Source organism: Pan troglodytes, chromosome 1, assembly GCF_028858775.2.
Source record: "Pan troglodytes isolate AG18354 chromosome 1, NHGRI_mPanTro3-v2.0_pri, whole genome shotgun sequence".
NCBI lineage: Eukaryota > Metazoa > Chordata > Mammalia > Primates > Hominidae > Pan > Pan troglodytes.
Genome location: NC_072398.2, coordinates 147,155,927 through 147,176,876, shown reverse-complemented (window position 1 = coordinate 147,176,876; position 20,950 = coordinate 147,155,927). Strand labels below are relative to the sequence as shown.

The following is a 20,950-nucleotide window of genomic DNA, read 5'->3' as shown; positions in this document are numbered from 1 at the left end:
AAGAAACAGTAATTCGATGGTTAAATTAACTGTAAAAACAAAATTTAAATTATTGCTAAATGGAAGAAAAACTAGATATGACACATACGTGTTTATCAAGATTTATAGATGTAGATAGAGATATAAATCTACTTACCTAATCTGATTTTAAAAAGCTGGAAAAATTAATTAGGGAATATATTTATAATTAGTATACTTTGATTTAGCAGACCCTATAAAATTTCATATAAATGTGAATATATACCAAAAAAATCCTGTGTTTTGACTGTCTGCCTAGCACTTTTCTTTCTGCTGGGATTTTGGGTATGTCTATAAAAGTCTACCTCCATCACCACCCTCTACTCTTAATTGGATATATTTATTTCTTCATACTCTGGAGCTATTTGATCAGATCAACTATCAGATCACTCATATTATGGTAATTTTTCTTTAGAGGTAGGGAAAGAACAAATAAAATGGAAGAAAGTTAAAAGGGCTTCTTCTGTAACACTCTAATCTGATGTAACTTCTTGAATAATATGTGAGTTATAATATGGCCAGCTTTGGTTTCTCACTCTCTCATTCTCCCTTAAATATTTAAAATGAATATATGAATCAAGGTCCTATACATATTTAGTTCTGGTGTGTATATTTACCACTACTAGCCAAGAGTAAATTCTACTCTATATATTAATCCATATTTAGGTGTCAGCATACCAAAATACTCAAGAAAATGAAAGCAACCTGCTTCATCTGGCCCTAGGGCAGTGGGTGCCCCCTCTACACAAAGGAAAACTGAGTACAGAACTGTATCCCCTACTCCTACCTGCCACCTGGCATAGCTGAGTAGTTGTGAAATGCCTCTATAATACTACAGTATTTCAACTTTCAACACTAGCAACACAAAGTTTTTTTAAAAGGTGAAGGGAGGTAAAAATAGTTAAAATACCAGTGCTTTTATCAAAGAACCCCAGGTCTCATCTACCTGCTTTTTGAACCTAAATTCCAAGGAAATAGCGTCACCAAAATCCATGAATTCAAAAAGAAAAATTAAATGATTAAAAAGTTCTTTCTGGCTCTCCCTAATCCTCACAGCAATATAAAAGGAAACCACTTTAAATGACTTTTTTAAGTAATATCACATTAAGACAGAATACTGAATATCTCTGGCAACAAAGGAGAGTTATTCATGAAATCCAGAGACTTAGAAATCCTCACATTATCCAGTAATCCAATAATTTTCACCCACTTTCTCATCAAAACATTTCATAAAGCAGTTATCTAAAGAGTGAAACTGATTCATTCCTTTCTCCACTGGTACAAGTCCTGACTGAGTAGCCCAAAGTTAAGTAGCAGAAAGGAGAAAGGAAAAGTTGTGGTGGGGGTCCCTAGAATTGGCCCAAGGGTTTTACTGGATGCATCAAACAGAAAACACCCTTGTCCTTCTCTTTTCCTCTTCCAGGCTGCTGAAGTTTATACATACCAACACAGTAATCACCAACAGAAAGATTAATGACCTAAAAAGTATAACAACAACACATCCAATTGAAAGTGATATGAAAACAGGGAGATTCACATCATTTTAAGTAGTCTATATATTATGCATACCTTTTCAAGTAGGCATAATCCAGCCTAGAAATAGACTACGCCTTAGAATATTCCTTAAAATTTCTTCTTGCCCTAAGATTCTAAAAGAAAAGCTTTTACATGACAAACCCCAACAGGAAAATACTTTGGCTAGGGAATCCAGGCCAGATTCTCTTCTTTAGGGTTTACATATTGGATTTTGAGTGGAGATGGGGCTTTCCCAAACCATGCATTCCTTCTCCCATATTACCCTGGCTCCTCTCTTGGCTTTACCTCACAAACTCCTATTCTTTCTTTAACTCTCACCTGAAATGCCACTTCCCATAGCCACCATTCTCCAGCTCTCAGGCCTAAGTTTGAGTCCCATAGAACCTCAGGCCTTCCTCTATCCCAGTAAAACATGGTAGATAATTTTATTTATGGAAATTCCAAGAGCTATTTCCCTAAAGTAAACATATTCCAAATGTGGGCATCATAACACTCCCAGGAGGCTGCATGTGATAAAACTGTTACTGGGCATGGGCATCAGCAGACTGGTAGAGGAAAAGAGAGGAACAAGGGTGTTTTCTGTTTGATACATCAGCAAAACCCCTTGGCCAACTCTAGGGAAACCTACCACAAAGATCTACATTACTCTGGTGTTTCTGGAGGTAGACAGGGGATGGTTTACTTACTTTGTTTTATTATTGGGAATGTTGACAGGCAAAGGCAAGAATCAAGGCCTTGGATTCTTGGATATAATCAAAGACTTGGATTATATTTTTCTAAGATTTTATACCTAACTGTGAAAGAAAGTTGAACCTTATATTAAAATCATTCCTTAAAAACTGAGAAGAGTAGATTTTCACCATGACCATTAGGCCTTCGGACCAAAGGTTAAAGGAGTATACATTGAGAAGGCATGATTCAAAGGATAAAGAAGAACTATTCTGGGTCCAAACTGAGAATCAAACACACACAGTACTATGTGACTTCACTAAATTGAGGAAGCCTAAAACACTCATTAATGCAAAATAAAATCCGATATTAAACTCACCTCTTTAAACTACTAAACTGAAAGAAGTAGATGAGAGTGGAGTCAAATCGGTCTCAAAACTACTCCTGCCTCACCTGCACAGGCATAGTAGGCTAGGGATTTGGCTAATGCCATGGACTTGCAGTAAAACAAGCTTGGCAACCATTGGCAAATCTGCTTTGGGGAATGTCAATGAAGCAAAGAGTTAAGAGCTTGGGCTTCTGACTCAGATTACCTGGATTTAAATACAGGCTCATACAGTTACTATGGGAAATTGAGTAAATTATATACTCTGTTTATGCTTCAATTCCTCATCTGTAAATGATGGTAATAATTTACTCAAAATACTTTTTGTGGAGATTATACAAATATTTAATATGTAAAACAATGTCAGACATTTAGTAAACCTTCAATAAATACTACTTACTATCCCTATGATTACTAGTACTAATAGATACCACCAGAGAAACTGGCAGGCAGTATTGTGCCAAGGATAGGAGAAAAGGATTCTGAATCAAGTTAAAGTATGTTAGCAAAATAGTTCAGGAAAGAGGAACCCTAGAAGCAAGGAAGCACCACTTCATGGGTATCTTTAGGGTCTGGTGTTGGAGATTATCTATGGACTCAGAGCCACAGCATTGATTTCACTAACAGATTTTCTCATTGCTTTCCATGGTAGAGAGTATCTGGGATTCATATATAGCATCAAGCCAATGGATCAACCAACAGAAAAAAAATTTCCATTATAAATTCAGATTGGGAGAACTTTTACAGGGAGCCATCAACTAAGGGGCTGTGGAGTTCAAATGTTTCACTTAAGTCTCTGTAGAAATAATAGCCCAAATTATTCTCAGATTTCAACACACCCAGAGTGCCTTATTAATTCTCCCTGTTGGTTAATGGCAGCTAAAAAAAAAAATGGTAAAAAGACTGAGTCTCCAAATGATATGAATGATTCTGTATCACATGGCTAGAATATTTAAATGGAGAATATTCTGAGATCATTTCAGAATAGAACAGTCTGTTAAGGTTTTACAGAAGAGGTAGGTATAGTATGGGGCTTTACATTAGATTCAAATAATACAGAGGGTACAGAAGTTTGGGGTGGCAGAAAGCCATCTAATCAGATATTAAATGACATCAACAGTTCAGAGGAAGAAAACGACAAATTTTTAAGAGATCTGAAAAACAATGAGTTTTTTCTGGAGCACAATTCAAGTAGGAGAGTAATGAGAAGGAAGACTGGGGAAATAAGAAGAAAACAGCATATTAGATAGCCTTGTATCTGTAGATAAGAAGTTTAAACTTAAATTATAGAGGAGGAAAATCACTACAGATTTTAGGAAATGATTCTGACAGTAAGAAGGATATGAGAAACAAAAAACTGGAAACAAAAATGCCTAGAAATCTATTCATTTCACTTAGCTGTCTTACCAAAAAAAGGCTCTTTTTGTCTAAAATCCTGTCATACTTTATCTGTATCTCTTTTATAATGATGTATTAGTCCATTCTCGCACTGCTAAAAAAGACATACCCAAGACTGGGTAATTTACAAAGGAAAGAGGTTTAATTGACTCATAGTTCAGCATGGCTGGGGAAGCCTCAAGAAACTTACAATCATGGCAGAAGGGGAAGCAAACATGTCCTTCTTCACATGGCGGCAGCAAGGAGAAGTGCCAAGTAAAAGGGGGAAAAGCCCCTTATAAAATCAACAGATCCCATAAGAATTCACTCACTATCAAGAGAACAGCAGCATGGGAGTAACCATCCCCATGATTCAATTACCTCCCACCAGGTCCCTCCCATGACACGTGGGGATTACGGGAACTACAATTCAAGATGAGGTTTGGGTGGGGACACAGAGAAACCATATCAAATGATTTGCTTTGTATATATCATACTTTATCTGCTAGAGACATCAGAGTTTATAGGTTAAGAGCATAAACTCTGGGGTCAAGGCTAAATGAGTTCAAATCCCAGTTCCACTAGGTCCTTAGCACCTATCTGTGCCTCAGTTTCCTTATCTATAAAATAGAGATAATATAAAACCTGACTCAAATTGATGTTATGAGGATTAAATCACTTAACACATGTAAAGTGATTAGAACAATGCATCTCACACAATAAGTAATATGGTTAGTTATTATCTGTGTCAGATTCAACACTGTACCTCCAAAAATAATAGCACAAAAGTAAGTACTTGATGATTGTTGAAAGAATGAATGGAAACAAGCTAGTTTAGCCATGTGGGAATGTGACAGAAAAATAATAGGATTTGGCAAATGACTGAATAAAGACAGTGAGGGAAAAGGAAGATGCAGATGCCCCTGTGATATCCAACTTGTATGACTGAGAGAATAATAATAGGATTAAGGGAAGCCAAGAAAGGAAGCCATTTCCGAATAAAAGGACATGGAATGTTTGGTTTTAGATATCTTGAGGCTAAAATGACAATGAGTCACAGCAGCTTTAGCAGCACTAGGATTCTGGGGAGGAGGAGAAGTGTAGCCATAATTTTAGAAGGCGACTGCAGAAGAACTTCAAGGATATTGGTTTGTATTTTCTTTAATTAGGACTACCTTCTCTCCACCAAATTCAAATTAATTAGGTGGTGTTGTGTTCATATTCATCATCTTATCTAAATCAGCTTAATTGATATAAATTATAGTTGAGTACTATACATTACATGCAGTAAAAGAAATCCATATTTTAAAAGATCATTCAAGCATTTTATTAGGATATCTCTATAACTAAATAGTAAAATATTAAAAATGACGATAATAAAAGATGACTTAGAGCTTACCCTGAATCACAGAAACAGTTCCACAGCCCTTGGCCACGACTCCAGAGTAAGCGATTAAAAACCCGGTTGAAAATCCGATATAAATTTACTTCTTCGACATCAGGCACCTTCCAGATGCGTGGAAGAACTGTACGAATACTTGTTTTCACTATGTCCAAAACCTAGTGGAAAAACCAAAGTACTTACAATCTAGGAATGTATATCTGTGTCTAAAATTCAAAGATGTAGCTTGAGCTCAGGAGTTCCAGACCAGCCTGGGCAATATAGTGAGAACCTGTCTCTACAAAACTGTTTTAAAAATTAGCCTGGCATTATGGCCCACATCTGTAGTCCCAGCTACCTGGGAGGGTGGCTAAGATGTGAAGACTGCTTGAGCTCAAGTAGTCAAGGACGCAGTAAGCCATGATCAAAAGTAAAAGAAATAAAAATAAAATTCAAAAAGGAACACACACACATGAACAATAGCATAGAACAAAAAGTCTAGAAATAGGCCCATGCATTTATGAAACTTCAGTATATGACAGAGGCAATAACTTAGACCAGTGGAATAAGAAGAGACTGTTCAATATGTAGAGATTTCAAAACTATAATCTTTATGGATTAGATGAAGAAAAGATAAAGCTGAATCCTTCATTAAATTAAAAAGAATCAACTCTAGAGGGGTTAAGGTCATACATGTTAATAAAAATAAACTATTCTGTATCTTAGTGGAAAGTATAGGTGAGTATTTTTTGGACCATGGGCTAGAAAAATACTACTTAAGTCACAAAAAGCTATGGAACATAAAAGATTAATAGATTTTGATTATATAAAAATTAAGAACTTCTGGTCATTGAATATACCTTAAAGAAAATAAAAGATAAACTTACAAACTGCAAAAATATATTCAAAACATATATATCCAGCAAAACATTAGTATCAGGAATATATAAAGAATGTTTACCAAAATTTTTAATAGAAAAAAAGGACAAAACATTACAAACAGGCATTTCAGAAAAAAGGAAATAAATATGCCCAATAAACATAAAGAACAAAAATTAAGGCTATAATAAGATATCCATGTAGCTGACAAAAATTAAAAGTCTGACAATATCAAGTGCTAGAGAGGATATGGAATCTACTGGGTCTCTTAAGACATTGCTAGTGTGAGTACAGATCGGTGCACAAACGGGAAAACAGTTTGGAGTTTGGTATTATCTCCTAAAGTTGAAAATTAATATCTCTATGGCCCAGCAGTTTCATTCCTGAAATTATTTCTCATAGGTAAAAATAGGAGGCAGCATGTACAAGAACATTCATAGCAGCTGTTAACAATTGTAAACACCTAGGAACAATCGAACTCTTCAACAACAGGAGATTCAGTAAATAAACAGTGGATACTCTCACCCCCTCTGGACTACTGTGCAGTATTAATACAGTAGTCAAAATGAATCAAATATAACACACAAGATAGAACATCTTCATAATAAATGGTAAGGTAAAAAATGTACTAGAGACTATATATACCATGATACCACCCCCTTTTTTTTGAGGCAAGGTCTCGCTCTGTCACCCAGGCTGGAGTGCAGGGGCACGATCTCGGCTTACTGTAGCCTCAACCTCTTAGGATCAAGCTATCCTCCCATCTCAGCCTCCTGAGGAGGTGGGACAAAAGGCACACACCACCATGCCCGGCTAATTTTTATATTTTGTTGTAGAGACAGGGTTTCACCACATTGCCCAGGCTGGTCTTGAACTCCTGAGCTCAAGCGATCTGCCCACCATGGTCACCCAAAATGCTGAGATTACAGGCATGCGCCATCACCCCTGGCCATGATACGCTTGTAACAGAAGTAAAAACAATTAAGTTTTAAAAACACATGGGGAATACACATAAACATTATATATACACATATATATGAATATATATATGTGTATATATATGAATATATGTATATATGAATATATATGTATATATATGAATATATATGTATATATGTATATATATGAATATATATGTATATATGTATATATGAATATATATGTATATATGTATATATATGAATATATATGTATATATGTATATATATGAATATGTATGTATATATGAACATATATCTATGAACATATACATGAACATATATCTATGAACATATACATGAACATATATCTATGAACATATACATGAACATATATCTATGAACATATACATGAACATATATCTATGAACATATATATGAACATATATCTATGAACATATCTATGAACATATATCTATGAACATATCTATGAACATATATCTATGAACATATCTATATGAACATATATCTATGAACATATCTATATGAACATATATCTATGAACATATCTATATGAACATATCTATGAACATATCTATATGAACATATCTATGAACATATCTATATGAACATATGAACATATCTATGAACATATCTATGAACATATGAACATATCTATGAACACATCTATGAACATATCTATGAACACATCTATACGAACATATCTATATGAACACATCTATACGAACATACCTATGAACACATCTATACGAACATACCTATGAACACATCTATATGAACATACCTATGAACACATCTATATGAACACACCTATGAACACATCTAGATGAACACACCTATGAACACATCTAGATGAACACACCTATGAACACATCTATATGAACATACCTATGAACATATATGAACATATATGAACATGCATATATATGAACATATATGAACATATATATGAACATATATATGAGTATATATATGAATATATATATGAATATGAATGAATATATATATACTCATATATATATGAGTATATATATGAATATATATATGAATATATACTCATATATATGAGTATATATAAGTATATATGAATATATATACTTATATATGAGTATATATGAATATATATGAATATATATGAGTATATATATGAATATATATGAGTATATATGAATATATATGAGTATATATGAATATATATATGAGTATATATATGAATATATATATGAGTATATATATGAGTATATATATGAGTATATATATGAGTATATATATGAATATATATATGAGTATATATATGAATATATATATGAGTATATATATGAATATATATATGAGTATATATATGAATATATATATGAGTATATATATGAATATATATATGAGTATATATATGAATATATATATGAGTATATATATGAATATATATATGAGTATATATATGAATATATATATGAGTATATATATGAATATATATATGAGTATATATATGAATATATATATGAGTATATATATGAATATATATATGAGTATATATATGAATATATATATGAGTATATATATGAATATATATATGAGTATATATGTGAATATATATATGAGTATATATGTGAATATATATATGAGTATATATGAATATATATATGAGTATATATGTGAATATATATAAAAAGAGCAAAAAGAGAAAGAGAAAGAAGGAAAGAAAGAAAAAAAAGAGAAAGAAAGAAAAGAAAAAAGAGAAAAGAAAGAAAGAAAGAAAGAGAAAAAGAAAGAGAAGAAAGAGAGGGGAGGGGAGGGGAGAGGAGAGGAGAGGAGAGATGAGATTAGTGAACACTGAGTTCAAGAATATAATAACTACCTGGGAAATGGGGAGCCAGGGGGATGGAAGGGAATCATTTGGTTATATACGTTATTTCCAAGAACCTAGCTTTTGATTTGCGTGTTGGGTTCACAGGTGGTATAATAAACTTAAAAACACTAAATAATACTAAATAAAAGCAGGCCATGCACAAACCAATCATGAAAGAGTATAATGAAATAAGGACTATGATTAATCTGGACCACTGAAATCCTAGAGGTCCTAAAAAATTTGTAAACCCCAAAAAACTGTTTTGTCTAATTCACATGTACTTGATACTTATGCAATGTAGGTATTTCCAACAAAATTCTTTTGTAAAAAAACAAAAAGAAAAAAAAAGAAACACCAAATACTAATATTCTGATCTCCATTCATCAAAGTGGATTTTTCACTTTTTGTTTTATCTAGCTATAATTATGGCAACTGCCTATACAAATGAAAGTGGAAGATGAAAAGGGAAAAAGACTTTCAAACATAAAGACTAAATAAAGACATTTCTCTCAACAGACATAAACATGAAGAATTGGAAGCAGATGAAAGAATGATTTCTCTTTAAAACAGCAATATTTAAAGAAATGATGTTAGTTATCTCTGATCAAGGCAAATTTAAACATTTGTTTAAAAATAAATTTAGTAAAAAGCTTTCAAGGTGATATTTATAGAAGACTAGGAACTACAGCTTCTCACAGGGAACTGTGTGAGCAGCAGCATTCCTTCCTTTCCTGTTCCAGCTTCCTGCACTGTGATGGGGGCAGTAATACAAATCCTACTGTAGGTCAGGGTGTGTCCTAGGGGAAGGGGCAGGGGATGAGGAGGGAAAACACAATCTGTAATAAAGTAGTGTGTGAAAAACCTTATGAAAAGGCTCATTACAGGTAACAAATGCTTCATTATAAAGAGGAATATCTTGAAACTTCACAATAACATTGAAATATGAGTATCAAGGCATTAATTCATGCCTTTTAGTTTTTACAATTTTAATTTAAGCTATTAGTTTAACTCTTTATATTTTTTAGTGTAGAAAGCAGTGCTCATGACTAATGTGATATAAGAATCAACACTAACTGTAAATGATAAATTTAAATCATTTTTCTTCTCACTTTTCCTTTCTACTTTCTGTCAATATATTAGTAAGTAATAATAGGCCAAAAGTCATAATGCAGAAAGGAAAGAATAAAAAAGTAGCCAAGATAACCCATGTATTAGTCTCAAGGATAAATATGAGTTATATAAAAATAACTGAAATTGAAAAATGTTATTGATACTGGCAATTTTAACGTTACCTTAAGTTCATCAGTTTTCACATTATATTATAAAATGATTATTCAACTTTAAAATGATAAAGGATTTGAGACCATGGAGTATTCATTCATTTCTTTTTAAATACACTTCAAGGGCAACTAACATGTATCATCCGCCTGCTCTATGCAAAACACTGTGCTAGGCACATTACTTAGAGGAGATTCTTTTGACCACTACTCTGCATATATTTTCTTAATTTAGAGGGAATTTTAATAGCATGACAGTACCATATTCTAGCCCATACATGACTAAAAGCAGCAACTTCAGAATGGAGCCAGGGAGTTAGGGATGGGGAATGCTTCTGCTCCATTCCTAATGTTTTCTTCAATATGGAGATGGAAAAATCTGCAGGCATCATGGCACCCCATCAGGCACCTCTACCTAAGAAGCAATTTCCCAGATTGGTGAGACTGGCATAGTCTGGGCAAACTAGGCACATTCTCCTTCCTGTCCAGAGCAAACCACTGGGAACATGCATTCCTCTTTGCTTCTCTTTGCTTTCAGTTTTCAAGGAGCCTCCGCAAGAAGGCAAGCTTTGGTCCTCGGAGACCCACCCCTATAATTTGGAGGGAATGGAACAACAGACTGAGGGAACAGGAACCCAAATCCTTCAACTCTCCTCTGAGTCTTCACATAAGCTCCTTCCTCTGCCTGAAACAGTCTTCTCCTATCTCTTCATCTGATAAACTTCTATGTTTCACTTCAAATGCCACTTCTAAGGAAAACTTTACCTGCCACTGAACTATTGTTTGATATCTTAATGCCCAGTTCTTCCTTTATTAGCAATCACCTTATTTTATTTTAATTTCCTGTTTAATTAATGGAGACTGTCATGCACATAAAGGGAGTAAACTGTGCCCATCTTGATAATAAAGTTACCAGGTCCCCAAGGCTTAAGACAAGGTCTATCATTTAGTAGGTTCCTGTCTTAGTAAGTCATTCCTTGCAAGAAAGTCACACCTATGTAGACAAGGTAAAAAATCATTGAGAGAACTTACCATGTGCCAAGCACTGTTCTAAGCACTTTTACATATATTAACTCATTTAGTCCTCAAAACAAAAACATGAGGTAGATACTATTGGTCCACAGTCCCTTTCCAAAAATCTCAAGCTTAGATTCCATAATCATACATATTATTATTTCTGCAGGAAAAAAATGTAAATATTCAAACCAAGAGATAGACAAAATCAATACATAACTTCTTGTCAGGTCATTGTCACCAAATGAATTCAGGTAGGTTAGGTTTTGCTGCCTAGGGGTTATGAAAATTTTTTTGGTCGTGAAAACATTTTGGATCCCCATTTTATGGATGAGAAAACTCAGGCACAAAGCAGATAAGTAACTTGCCCAAGATTACCCAGCTCATTGTATCCAGACCTACGCTCTTAACTACATCCAGCACTGCCTCACGATTTAGATTTTCCAGATGCCAGCAGCAAAAGCCTAGAGAGAACCCCACTATCTCTTCTTAGATTCAGATTCATTTCTAGTCCAATGGTATTTGGGAGGAGAGTGGGATCACTGTGTAAAAACAAGGTTGCCTAGGCACCCCCTCCTTTATGGCCATGGAGTATGGAATAGTTTGTTTAGAAGGCTATACAGATGGGGAGACAATGACTGTACTTTTAGCCAAATACTCACTTAATAATTTTAAGAAAGCACAGACCAGGCAGGCAAGAAATCAGACTGGAATGAGATAAATTAGTGCCAGTTCTACTTGTGATGCTTTTTTGGATTTCTGGTCCTTTGGGGATTGAAGAAATTGGATGGAAGATGAATAATTCGTGAAACACAAAAATAAATGATCAGCAAGGTGCCCTTGTGTTATCTGTGGGCTTAAGTGAGGCTAACTTATAGAATATAGGTATCCATTTCCTTACATTATGACTTTTAAAAGCATCCCAATCCAACATTAAGCTCTCCAAGGGAAAAAACAAATGGGAGATTCAGTCAATGACAACATTAATAAAATGAAAAGAGTTGTCTTTTCCATATGAAATATAGCACATTTGAAGGCATAAAGCACACAAATTCATATTTTGCAAGAGCATACAGATGTTGAATGACAAACTGCTCCATATGGCTGAGCAGTTGGTCCTAAATTAAAATAATGGCACGAGGTGAAGGCGGTTTAGAAATAACATTAAAATCACTACATGCTGTACTAATGAAGCATGCAGCAGCGATGGCTATAGGGTAAAGGCATCTTTGCTGATGCAAAACGAACAGCTCTGAACAGCATCTATGTCAGCCTGAATAAAACAGAGACGGAAAATAGTATCATCAAAATGCATGCAGAAGCAGCCACAGTAGGTATTAAAAATAAATTGCTATTTAGAGAAGTAATACTTGATAAACAAGGACCTCTTAGCACCCTAAAATAAATGCAAATACAGTACAACCTTAATGTCATTAGTTATTTCTCTTCATCCTCCACTCTTAGTTTATGTTTAGGTATCACATCAGATAATAAGCTTTTCAGCAAATCTGGCATTCTTCGCAGCCCACCAACATGACTATATTTTCATACTTCATATATATTCCTCACAAACTATATAAAGCAACTGCATTCTTGGCAGAAAGCTAAATTATGCAAGTATGGAGTTACCACAACATGACATTAAATAAGATTAACTATTTCCATTTTCACCTGGTGAGGGTTCTTTTCAGGATTTAATTCCCATACCCTTGATCTTTACATTTTACATCCATTAAGGAAAATTTGAAGGCAAATAATTTTTTTTTAATTTCCAAGAACAGAAAAAAGGAAAGCATGTGAAAGACTCTGTGTGTATGTCATTCTAATCTTGGAGCTTTACAACAGGCTAATAACCACAAATGCCTCAATCCTGGAACAGGAAAAGTGGTATATATATTTCCATAATGGTCTCTAAATGGAATTAAGATACTTAAATAAGAGTCTTGTGCTTCCATACCTTGAATAGTGCCTGGGGCATGGTAGTCCCTCAATAAATATCTGTTGAATGCATGATTAAGTGAGCAAATAAATGAATGAGTAAACAACTCTCAAAATCCCTAACAGTGTCTAGCATATTATTTGTATAAAATTGGCAACCAATAAATGTTTGTTAAATTAAAATGTATCACGCACAGCCTTTGTGGCAGCCATGGAGATGTGCCACTTAAATTAACATGTTTCAAAGAATGCAGTTAGCTGATGGCTTCCCCACTGGGGATCCACTGCAATATTCAAACCATGCTTACACTCTCCCAAGATAGTTCCCAGCCAAGGATGAAGCATGGCTGGGATACGAGTGAAGAGCTATTTCTGCTCACTGTGATCCCTTCAACAGCCAGTCTTTGTTCTGGGCTCCCCATCAGCCTGACCACGACTTTCTCAGAGATCCACTAAAGTCTGAGGTTCTTCCTACCCAGTCCTCCTCTCTTGCATTCACTGGAGTCAGACCTGCATTGTAGCCCTAAGGCTCTTCCTGCCTACTTGCGCTCTCTCTCCCCATTATCTTCCTTGGGTGTTTTCCATTAAAAACAAACAAACAAAAAAAAACTTTCACTGTTAATTCCACCTTAGTGTCTGCCTCCCAGAAGATTAAGCTGGTAAAGCTTTCAATGATTATTGACTGACATCACAGCCAAAAGAAGGATGGATCTGATTAACATGCATCTAATGTAAATTAGTTAAGTCCTTAGCTTTCTAAACAGATACATTTTTATAATATCTAATTCTGCACTCCACAGCTGACCTACATTTCCAGGTTTCTTTTAGTTTCTTGGATGCAGTTTCTAGCTTTATAAGACAATAGCACAAGTTTCTAACTGATAGCCAAATAAATGATCAATATGTTATAGGCCAACAGACAATTTTTATACATCATTTTTATATATTCTATACAAAAGAATACCCCATATGAAGAATTCTTAGTAAAATAAAATACATCAGAGAAACAGTCTGACATGGGGAACCTTAGTACAAAAGAAAAAATTTCAGCCTGCAACCCTTCTAAGGCTAGAGTACATTCCCTTATGATGTCTCACTTAAGCACAAGGACCCTTCAATACTTAATGTTGTAAACCTCAAAGAAGTTCTGAGAAGTCACCTGTCCAAGGTAAAGGCCATAGGCAATACTGAACTCAAGTCCATACTGTTTCATGAGATGTCTACTACAATGTCATGTAATGAAAAGAGGTCTAGTAACTCTTTCTATTACATGCTTTTGCCTCTCTAATTTCACCATATAAAGCATTTTTTCAACGCACTTTGACTCATTATTATATTAGCTCTTATATTGTCAGGCAAAAAAAAATAATTCAGTCAGTCACTGTCTGATCACTTTACCTCTGATTTTATCAGAAATAAACTTCAGGTAGGGAAGAGGTGGAGAAAAAAATTATATATTAAATATATGTATATAAATAAATCAGCTAAACACATTTAAATTTGTTCCAATGATTACTTCCAAAATTACCTCTATATTTTTCTCTTATTCCTGTCTGGGGTAAATTTTAAGTATTTCACATAATTAATTCTAATGCTACTTACTAAGTAGAGACAAAATTTTTTTTAAAAATCCCAATGAGAATATGTTTACATTAGAGTTCAATACCTCTGTTGCTGGCTGGTTTGCATTGCTGGCTGGCTTGATGATTTGTATTCATGATGTGTATATTTGTTAGGCTTCTTTTTGTGAATATAGATAAAAGAACCTATAAATTTTGGCAGGGTTAACTTTATAAAAATGGAAAGTTTTATAAAACTTTATAGTAAAGTTTTAATATAAAGCTCCTTATATTAAAGTAGTTACTCATGGGTAAGGGGTCTTAAATTACCTGAATAAGGGGAAGAATGTCATCACAGAATGAATGCTGCTGAAAGCTGTCCTCTGCTTATTTTCCCAGACGTGCCTCACCTTTCACTATATATCTGAGAAATTTGAGACTGTTTTGGGAAGGCCTCTTAAAGAACAAAACTGTTGAAGGAAGAAAAGGAGCCCCAATAATCATGAGACTAGCAAGAAAAATTGCTACAAACAAATTGCACCTGTTTAAATCCTGGGCTTCCACTTATTTCACAGCCTAGGAGTAGCATTCCTCAGCGACTTTCAGGGCTCCATAAAATTGGGCATCTTTGCAAGATAAACTTGCTGTAGTTAAGACCAGCCCTTTCTGTTCTTTTAAGAGCCAAAATTCAATATATGAATTTTTCTGCGAAAAAAATAGAATTGTCTATAGAATTGCCTATTAAATTGTCTATGCAGAAGAATGACAGTAAACGTTTGGGTAGTGCAAACTGTGGGACTTTAACAAGCTTTTACTGAAGACTGAATACATCCTTACTTTCTGCAAGCACAAAGGAAACACAATACCTTTGATTTATACCAAAGGAAGAAGCAGCGAAGCAGCAGCAAAGGAGCTCAAAAAAAAAGAGTAGCAGGGTATAAAAATTGTAATAAAGCTCCTCCCCTCACATTAGTGCTTCCACTCCCTCCACATAACGGTGTATGATTAATACTTAAAGGTGGTTGTACATCTGAGAACTGGAAGAAGAGATTACATAAAAATAGTTCACTCCAAATATTCTTAGAGTAAATCAGTATCAAAGAAGTAGATATACTGGTATATGTACTCAGTAGTAAATTTATAAACAAGCATTTATTTTTCCTCTAAATGTAGAAAGTCAACTGAGCATAATAACCCTAAAACATATGAAACTGTTTCTTCCAATTCACAAATATTATTAGTCACACATGTCATTTAATCATCCCATCAATGTTTAACAGGCCTTCTCACATCACATGTAAAAAACAGAATAGCACTGTCTTATTATTGCTGTTCAAATAAACATCACTAACTAGTAAGGAAAGAAGACTACAGAAAGAAGCAGCTAGCTTGCTACTGAGTCTAGAATTAAAAGAGTCTAGAATGGAATCAACTTAACAAAAATTGATAGAAAGCCTCCTGCAGTTAACTACAAAATGAGACCCATCCTCTTGGCTTTTTAGAGGGATGGAAAAAATTATCCATAAATTTCTCAAGGGAGATCATAAGATAGCTGAATACAAAGTGCCATGAAGATTCAAGTAGAGAAAGATATCTGGTTGTAGGGGACTCCAGATGCTTTGTGAAGGAGATGGAGCTGGACCTTCAAAATATGTGGTGTGTGAGATTGTAAAGAAGGGATTCTAGTCAGCAAGGACAGCCGAAGCAAGGTCCTGGGGTCAGGGAGAGACACTCTCTGCCTCTTTCCCTTATTCCTACCTCAACACAAAACAAACGCACAGCACCATTACTTCACAAGCCCTTTCCATGGAGATGCCTTATCACTGTGATGAATGCTTATGTACAAAAATCTTTTACACATTCAGGCAATTATTCTATAGGATGGAATGCTGGAAGTGGTTTTGCTGACTCATAATATTATGAACATGTCATTTTAATAGATACTACAAATTACTTTTCTAAAGACTTGTACCAATGTACTATCTTTCTGTCGAATAGCATAGCAAAGGCCCTTTTACCCATACTATTTCCATCACTGGATATTATGTGTCTTACTAATTTTTGCTCATATGATGTTTTTTACTTGTTTTTTCCTCTTCATTAGTAAGGTCAAGGATCTATTTACATGTTAAACGGCTATCTGAAATCCATAAGTTGTCTTTTCATGGTCTTTCTATATGCTTTGCCATTTTATTTGTCAACATTTATAGGCAAGTTTCTTTTGTTGATTGATTTGCAGAAGGTATTGGTTCACTAGTGTTACTTTTCATTTTATGTGCTACACTTATCTGTCTTCCTCAAACTCCTCCTCTATCCCCCATCCAATTGCCCTCTCAACTTCGGCCTTTTAAGATATCTTTTACCTTTCATAAGATTTTATGTAATCAAATCTGTTGATCTTTTCCTAAGATTATAAACTTATCCTTCTGTATTTTCTTTTAAATCTTTAATATTTTCTTTTTTACATAGGAAGCTGCAATTATATGAAGTTTGTTTTTATATGGTGAGAAGTAAGGCTCCAACTTAATTTTCTTACAAATAGATAATTGCTTCAGTACCACTTAGTGGAAAAATCATCTTTTCTCTATTGGTTTGAAATGCCACATTTATCCTGTATTATTAATATCGTACTCTCTACTTTTTTAAATTAGCAACTTACCTACACTTCTCTCTCTTCTAGATTACAAAAATTATATGGATTTAAGGAAATTCAGGGTTCCAATTCTAATAAAAATTCCATATTTCCATTAATCGAAGCCAAAGTCAGCAACTTGAAAACATATTCAGGGCTTCTCATGTGTTTTGCAATCTGCCTCTGTCACCAGCTTTACTATACCCTCCTCAACAGTGTACTCTACGTGGCACATGGCAGGACACTAAGCAAATATTTGCTGAATGAGTTAATGTGCAACAGTGAGTTCAGCTTACTCAGATAAAAGTATATAATTTAAGAGTCATCATGTAATCAGCATCAAGTTTCAGCTTATTCATGACAATTCCTAGAAAGGGCAAGTGATAGTTTGTATTACTGAAGGAATTCGACAACTTCACTCCACTACTAAAATAGCCTATCTCCCAGAAAACAATGTTACAGTGCAGTTGATGGGCCCTTCATGGTGCTGGCCACTCCACTCTTCCACTCTCCAAGACAACCATTATGTACCTTATACTCTCTCCCCAAATCTCCAGAAGCCCTCCCCACCAGAAGAAAACTTTCCCATCTTCCCACCACATTCCCATGCACCTGCCTTCCCCCGTTAGAATAAATGCTCTTGATTAGGAAAACCCTCCCCCTCTCACAGCTTACTTACTCAAGAACTTTTTAACACCTCTCTTTCCTGGGCCATTCCTCTCTTCTAAATCATTCTCATCATCATACAAACTGAAAACATCTTCATCTTAAAAAAAAAAAAAAACCTTCTTGTTGGCCCACATTCCTCTCCATCTACCACCACCACATTTCCCTTTCCCCTCTATAGCAAAATTCCTTGAAAAAGTGCCTGTAGTAACTGTGGTGTTTTGCTTTCCACTTTTCTTCTTCTTGTACATATTCCAAGTTTTACTCCCCACCACCCCTCTAAATTTATGATTGGGGTCATCGCTAACATCCACATTGCCAAAAATTACAGTCAGTTCTTAGTGCTCAGCTTACAACCTCTGTCAGCAATACGTGACACAATTGATTATTCTGTCCTTAAAATAATTTCTTTTCTTGGCTTCAAGGACACCCAGTTCTCATGGTTTTTTCACATTTTACTGGCTGCTCCTTGTCAGTCCCCTTTGATAGATTCTCCCCATCTCTCTGATTTCTACATGTAGGAGTGGCTCAGGCCTCAGTCCTTGAAACTCGAGGTAGTTTCATCTAGTTGACACCTTAAATATCTTAGAGACTCCTAAATTTTTGTTCACCATACACAATCTTAGCCCTAAACTCAAAACTCTTATACAACTACACACTCAACATTTTCACTTGGATGTCCAATCAATATATCAACATCAACATGGTCAAAATAAAAATAAAATGAAACAACAGAAACAGCAAAACCCTCCCCCTCTTTCTCCAGCATCCATCCATTCAGTTACCACCCTAGCTAAGCACCCATTAGCTCTTGCCTCAGTTACCCTAAAAACCTTCTAGCTGGTCCCTATTTCTATTCTGCCAAATTCCCACTCCCCCGGTTCTATTCTCCACAAGTAGTTCTCATGATTCTCTTAAATTCTAACAGGCTATGTAACTTCTTTACTCAAAATTTCCCGTGGTTCCTCATCAACTGGAATAAAACCCAGTATCTTTCCATAGCCTACAAAGTTGTGACCTAGGTCCTCCCTATCTGTCCAACCTTATCTCTTACCAAGACCCCATCACTCACCATTTTCCAGCTAAAACAGACTATCCTATAAATATATAAATAAAATGGTGCCTTGCTCTGCTTCATATACCCATCAAACTAATTTCTACCTCAGCATCTCTGTATTTGTTCTTCCCTCTGCCTGAAACATTGTCTCTGAAGATATCTGTATAGCATGATTCTCATTTAAGTCTCTGCTCAAATACTACCTTCACTCTATTTTTTTTATCTCAATTTATTTTTCTTCATAGTACTTAGTACAGTCATCCCTCTCCACCTGTGAGGACTGGTGTCAGGACCCCCACTCCCAGATAGCAAAATCCATGGATGCTCAAGTCCATGATATAAAATGGTGGAATATTTGCATATAACCTATGCACATCTACCTGTATATTTTAAATCATCTCTAGATTACTTATAATTACTTATAATATCTAATACAATGTAAATTTTATGTAAATAGTTGTTACACTGTTGTATTGTTTAGGAATAATGACAAGGGAAAAAAAGTCTGTATATGTTCAGTACAGACACAGCCATCCTTTTTTTTCCAAACACGTTCAATCCCTGGTTGCTTGCATCCATGGATGCGAAACCCACAGACATAGAAGGCTGACTGTACCACCTTACATTCTATTATGCATTTATTTATTATCAGACATCTTAACTAGAATGTAAGTTCTATGAAAGCATGGATTTTTAAAAATTCACTTTTGTATCCTCAGAACCTAGAAGAGTGCCTGACACATAATAGATACTTAATAAGTGTTTGTTGAAGAAATGAGTAAACAAATGAGCAAATATACAGTCTGTCTATGAATTTGGCTTAATGATCCTAGCTTAATACATAATCCAAGAGGGAAAAAACTTGTTTTTGAGCATTACTCACTTTTCGTTGTTTTACAGAGTCCAATTTTATGAGCCAATATGAAGCCACTTTGGTTTTATGATACTTCCAGTTATCAATGATCTGTTTGGAAGGAGGAACATTAAGAAATTTACAGGTTGAAACCCATTTTTTAAATTAATTTGTGTAATGAAAGCACTATAATATACTTGCAACAAATAATGCCAACTTTCATGAAAACACATGTGCAAAGATTTCCAATACAAATTAAAGAAACCATCTACATCCAAAGCTTTCTATTCTAGTTGTATTAAGAATACAATCTCTGTGGCCCACACCTGTAATTCCAGCACTTTGGGAGGCTGAGGCAGGCAGATCATTTGAGGCCAGGAGTTCAAGACCAGCCTGGCCAATATGGCAAAACCCTGTCTCTAAGAAAAATGTAAAAATTAGCTGGGTGTGGTAGTGCATGCCTGTAATCCCAGCTATTTGGGTGGCTGAGGCACAAGAATCACTTGAATCCAGGAGGTGGAGGTTGCAGTGAGCTGAGATTATACCACTGCACTCCAGCCTGGGCAACAGAGTGAGACTCTGTCTCAAAAACAAAAAACAATCTCCAATGAATGAAAGTCAAATGTCTTCAGGCACATAAGATTTGGCAAGAAATCCAAGACATAGATTTTTCATTTGTATTTTAGAGGCTGATTTATCACTCATAATAATAAAATATTGAATAATGCATTAGAAGGCAGCCTATATGAGAATTCTACTGCTTTGTTTTATTTTTGTGCAAGTCTGCAAAACTTCTGAATATATAGTCTTGTAATATATACTGTAGTAAACAGATTAAAATATTTACCACATGTAGTGAACACACAATAAACAATTTGATGTCTGCTATATTCATTATATTTTATTAATTATATAAGCCTATATA

At 34.7% G+C, this 20,950-nt stretch overlaps 1 protein-coding gene across 7 annotated transcripts in view; it reads right to left on the bottom strand.

The window, feature by feature from the left end:
- The window catches only part of TTLL7 (tubulin tyrosine ligase like 7), a 134,108-nt gene that overhangs the window by 19,224 nt on the left and 93,934 nt on the right, over positions 1–20,950 (bottom strand). For all 7 annotated transcript variants that reach the window (XR_010153431.1, XR_001707388.4, XM_016921418.4 and 4 more), the window contains 2 exons: positions 20,056–20,136; positions 5,385–5,545 (listed from right to left, as the gene is read on the bottom strand). Coding sequence is in view for 5 of the 7 variants with exons in the window: in XM_016921418.4 (XP_016776907.1) it covers positions 5,385–5,545; positions 20,056–20,136 (242 nt within the window). In the remaining 2 variants the exon portion in view is untranslated. The remainder of the gene's footprint in view (positions 1–5,384; positions 5,546–20,055; positions 20,137–20,950) is intronic.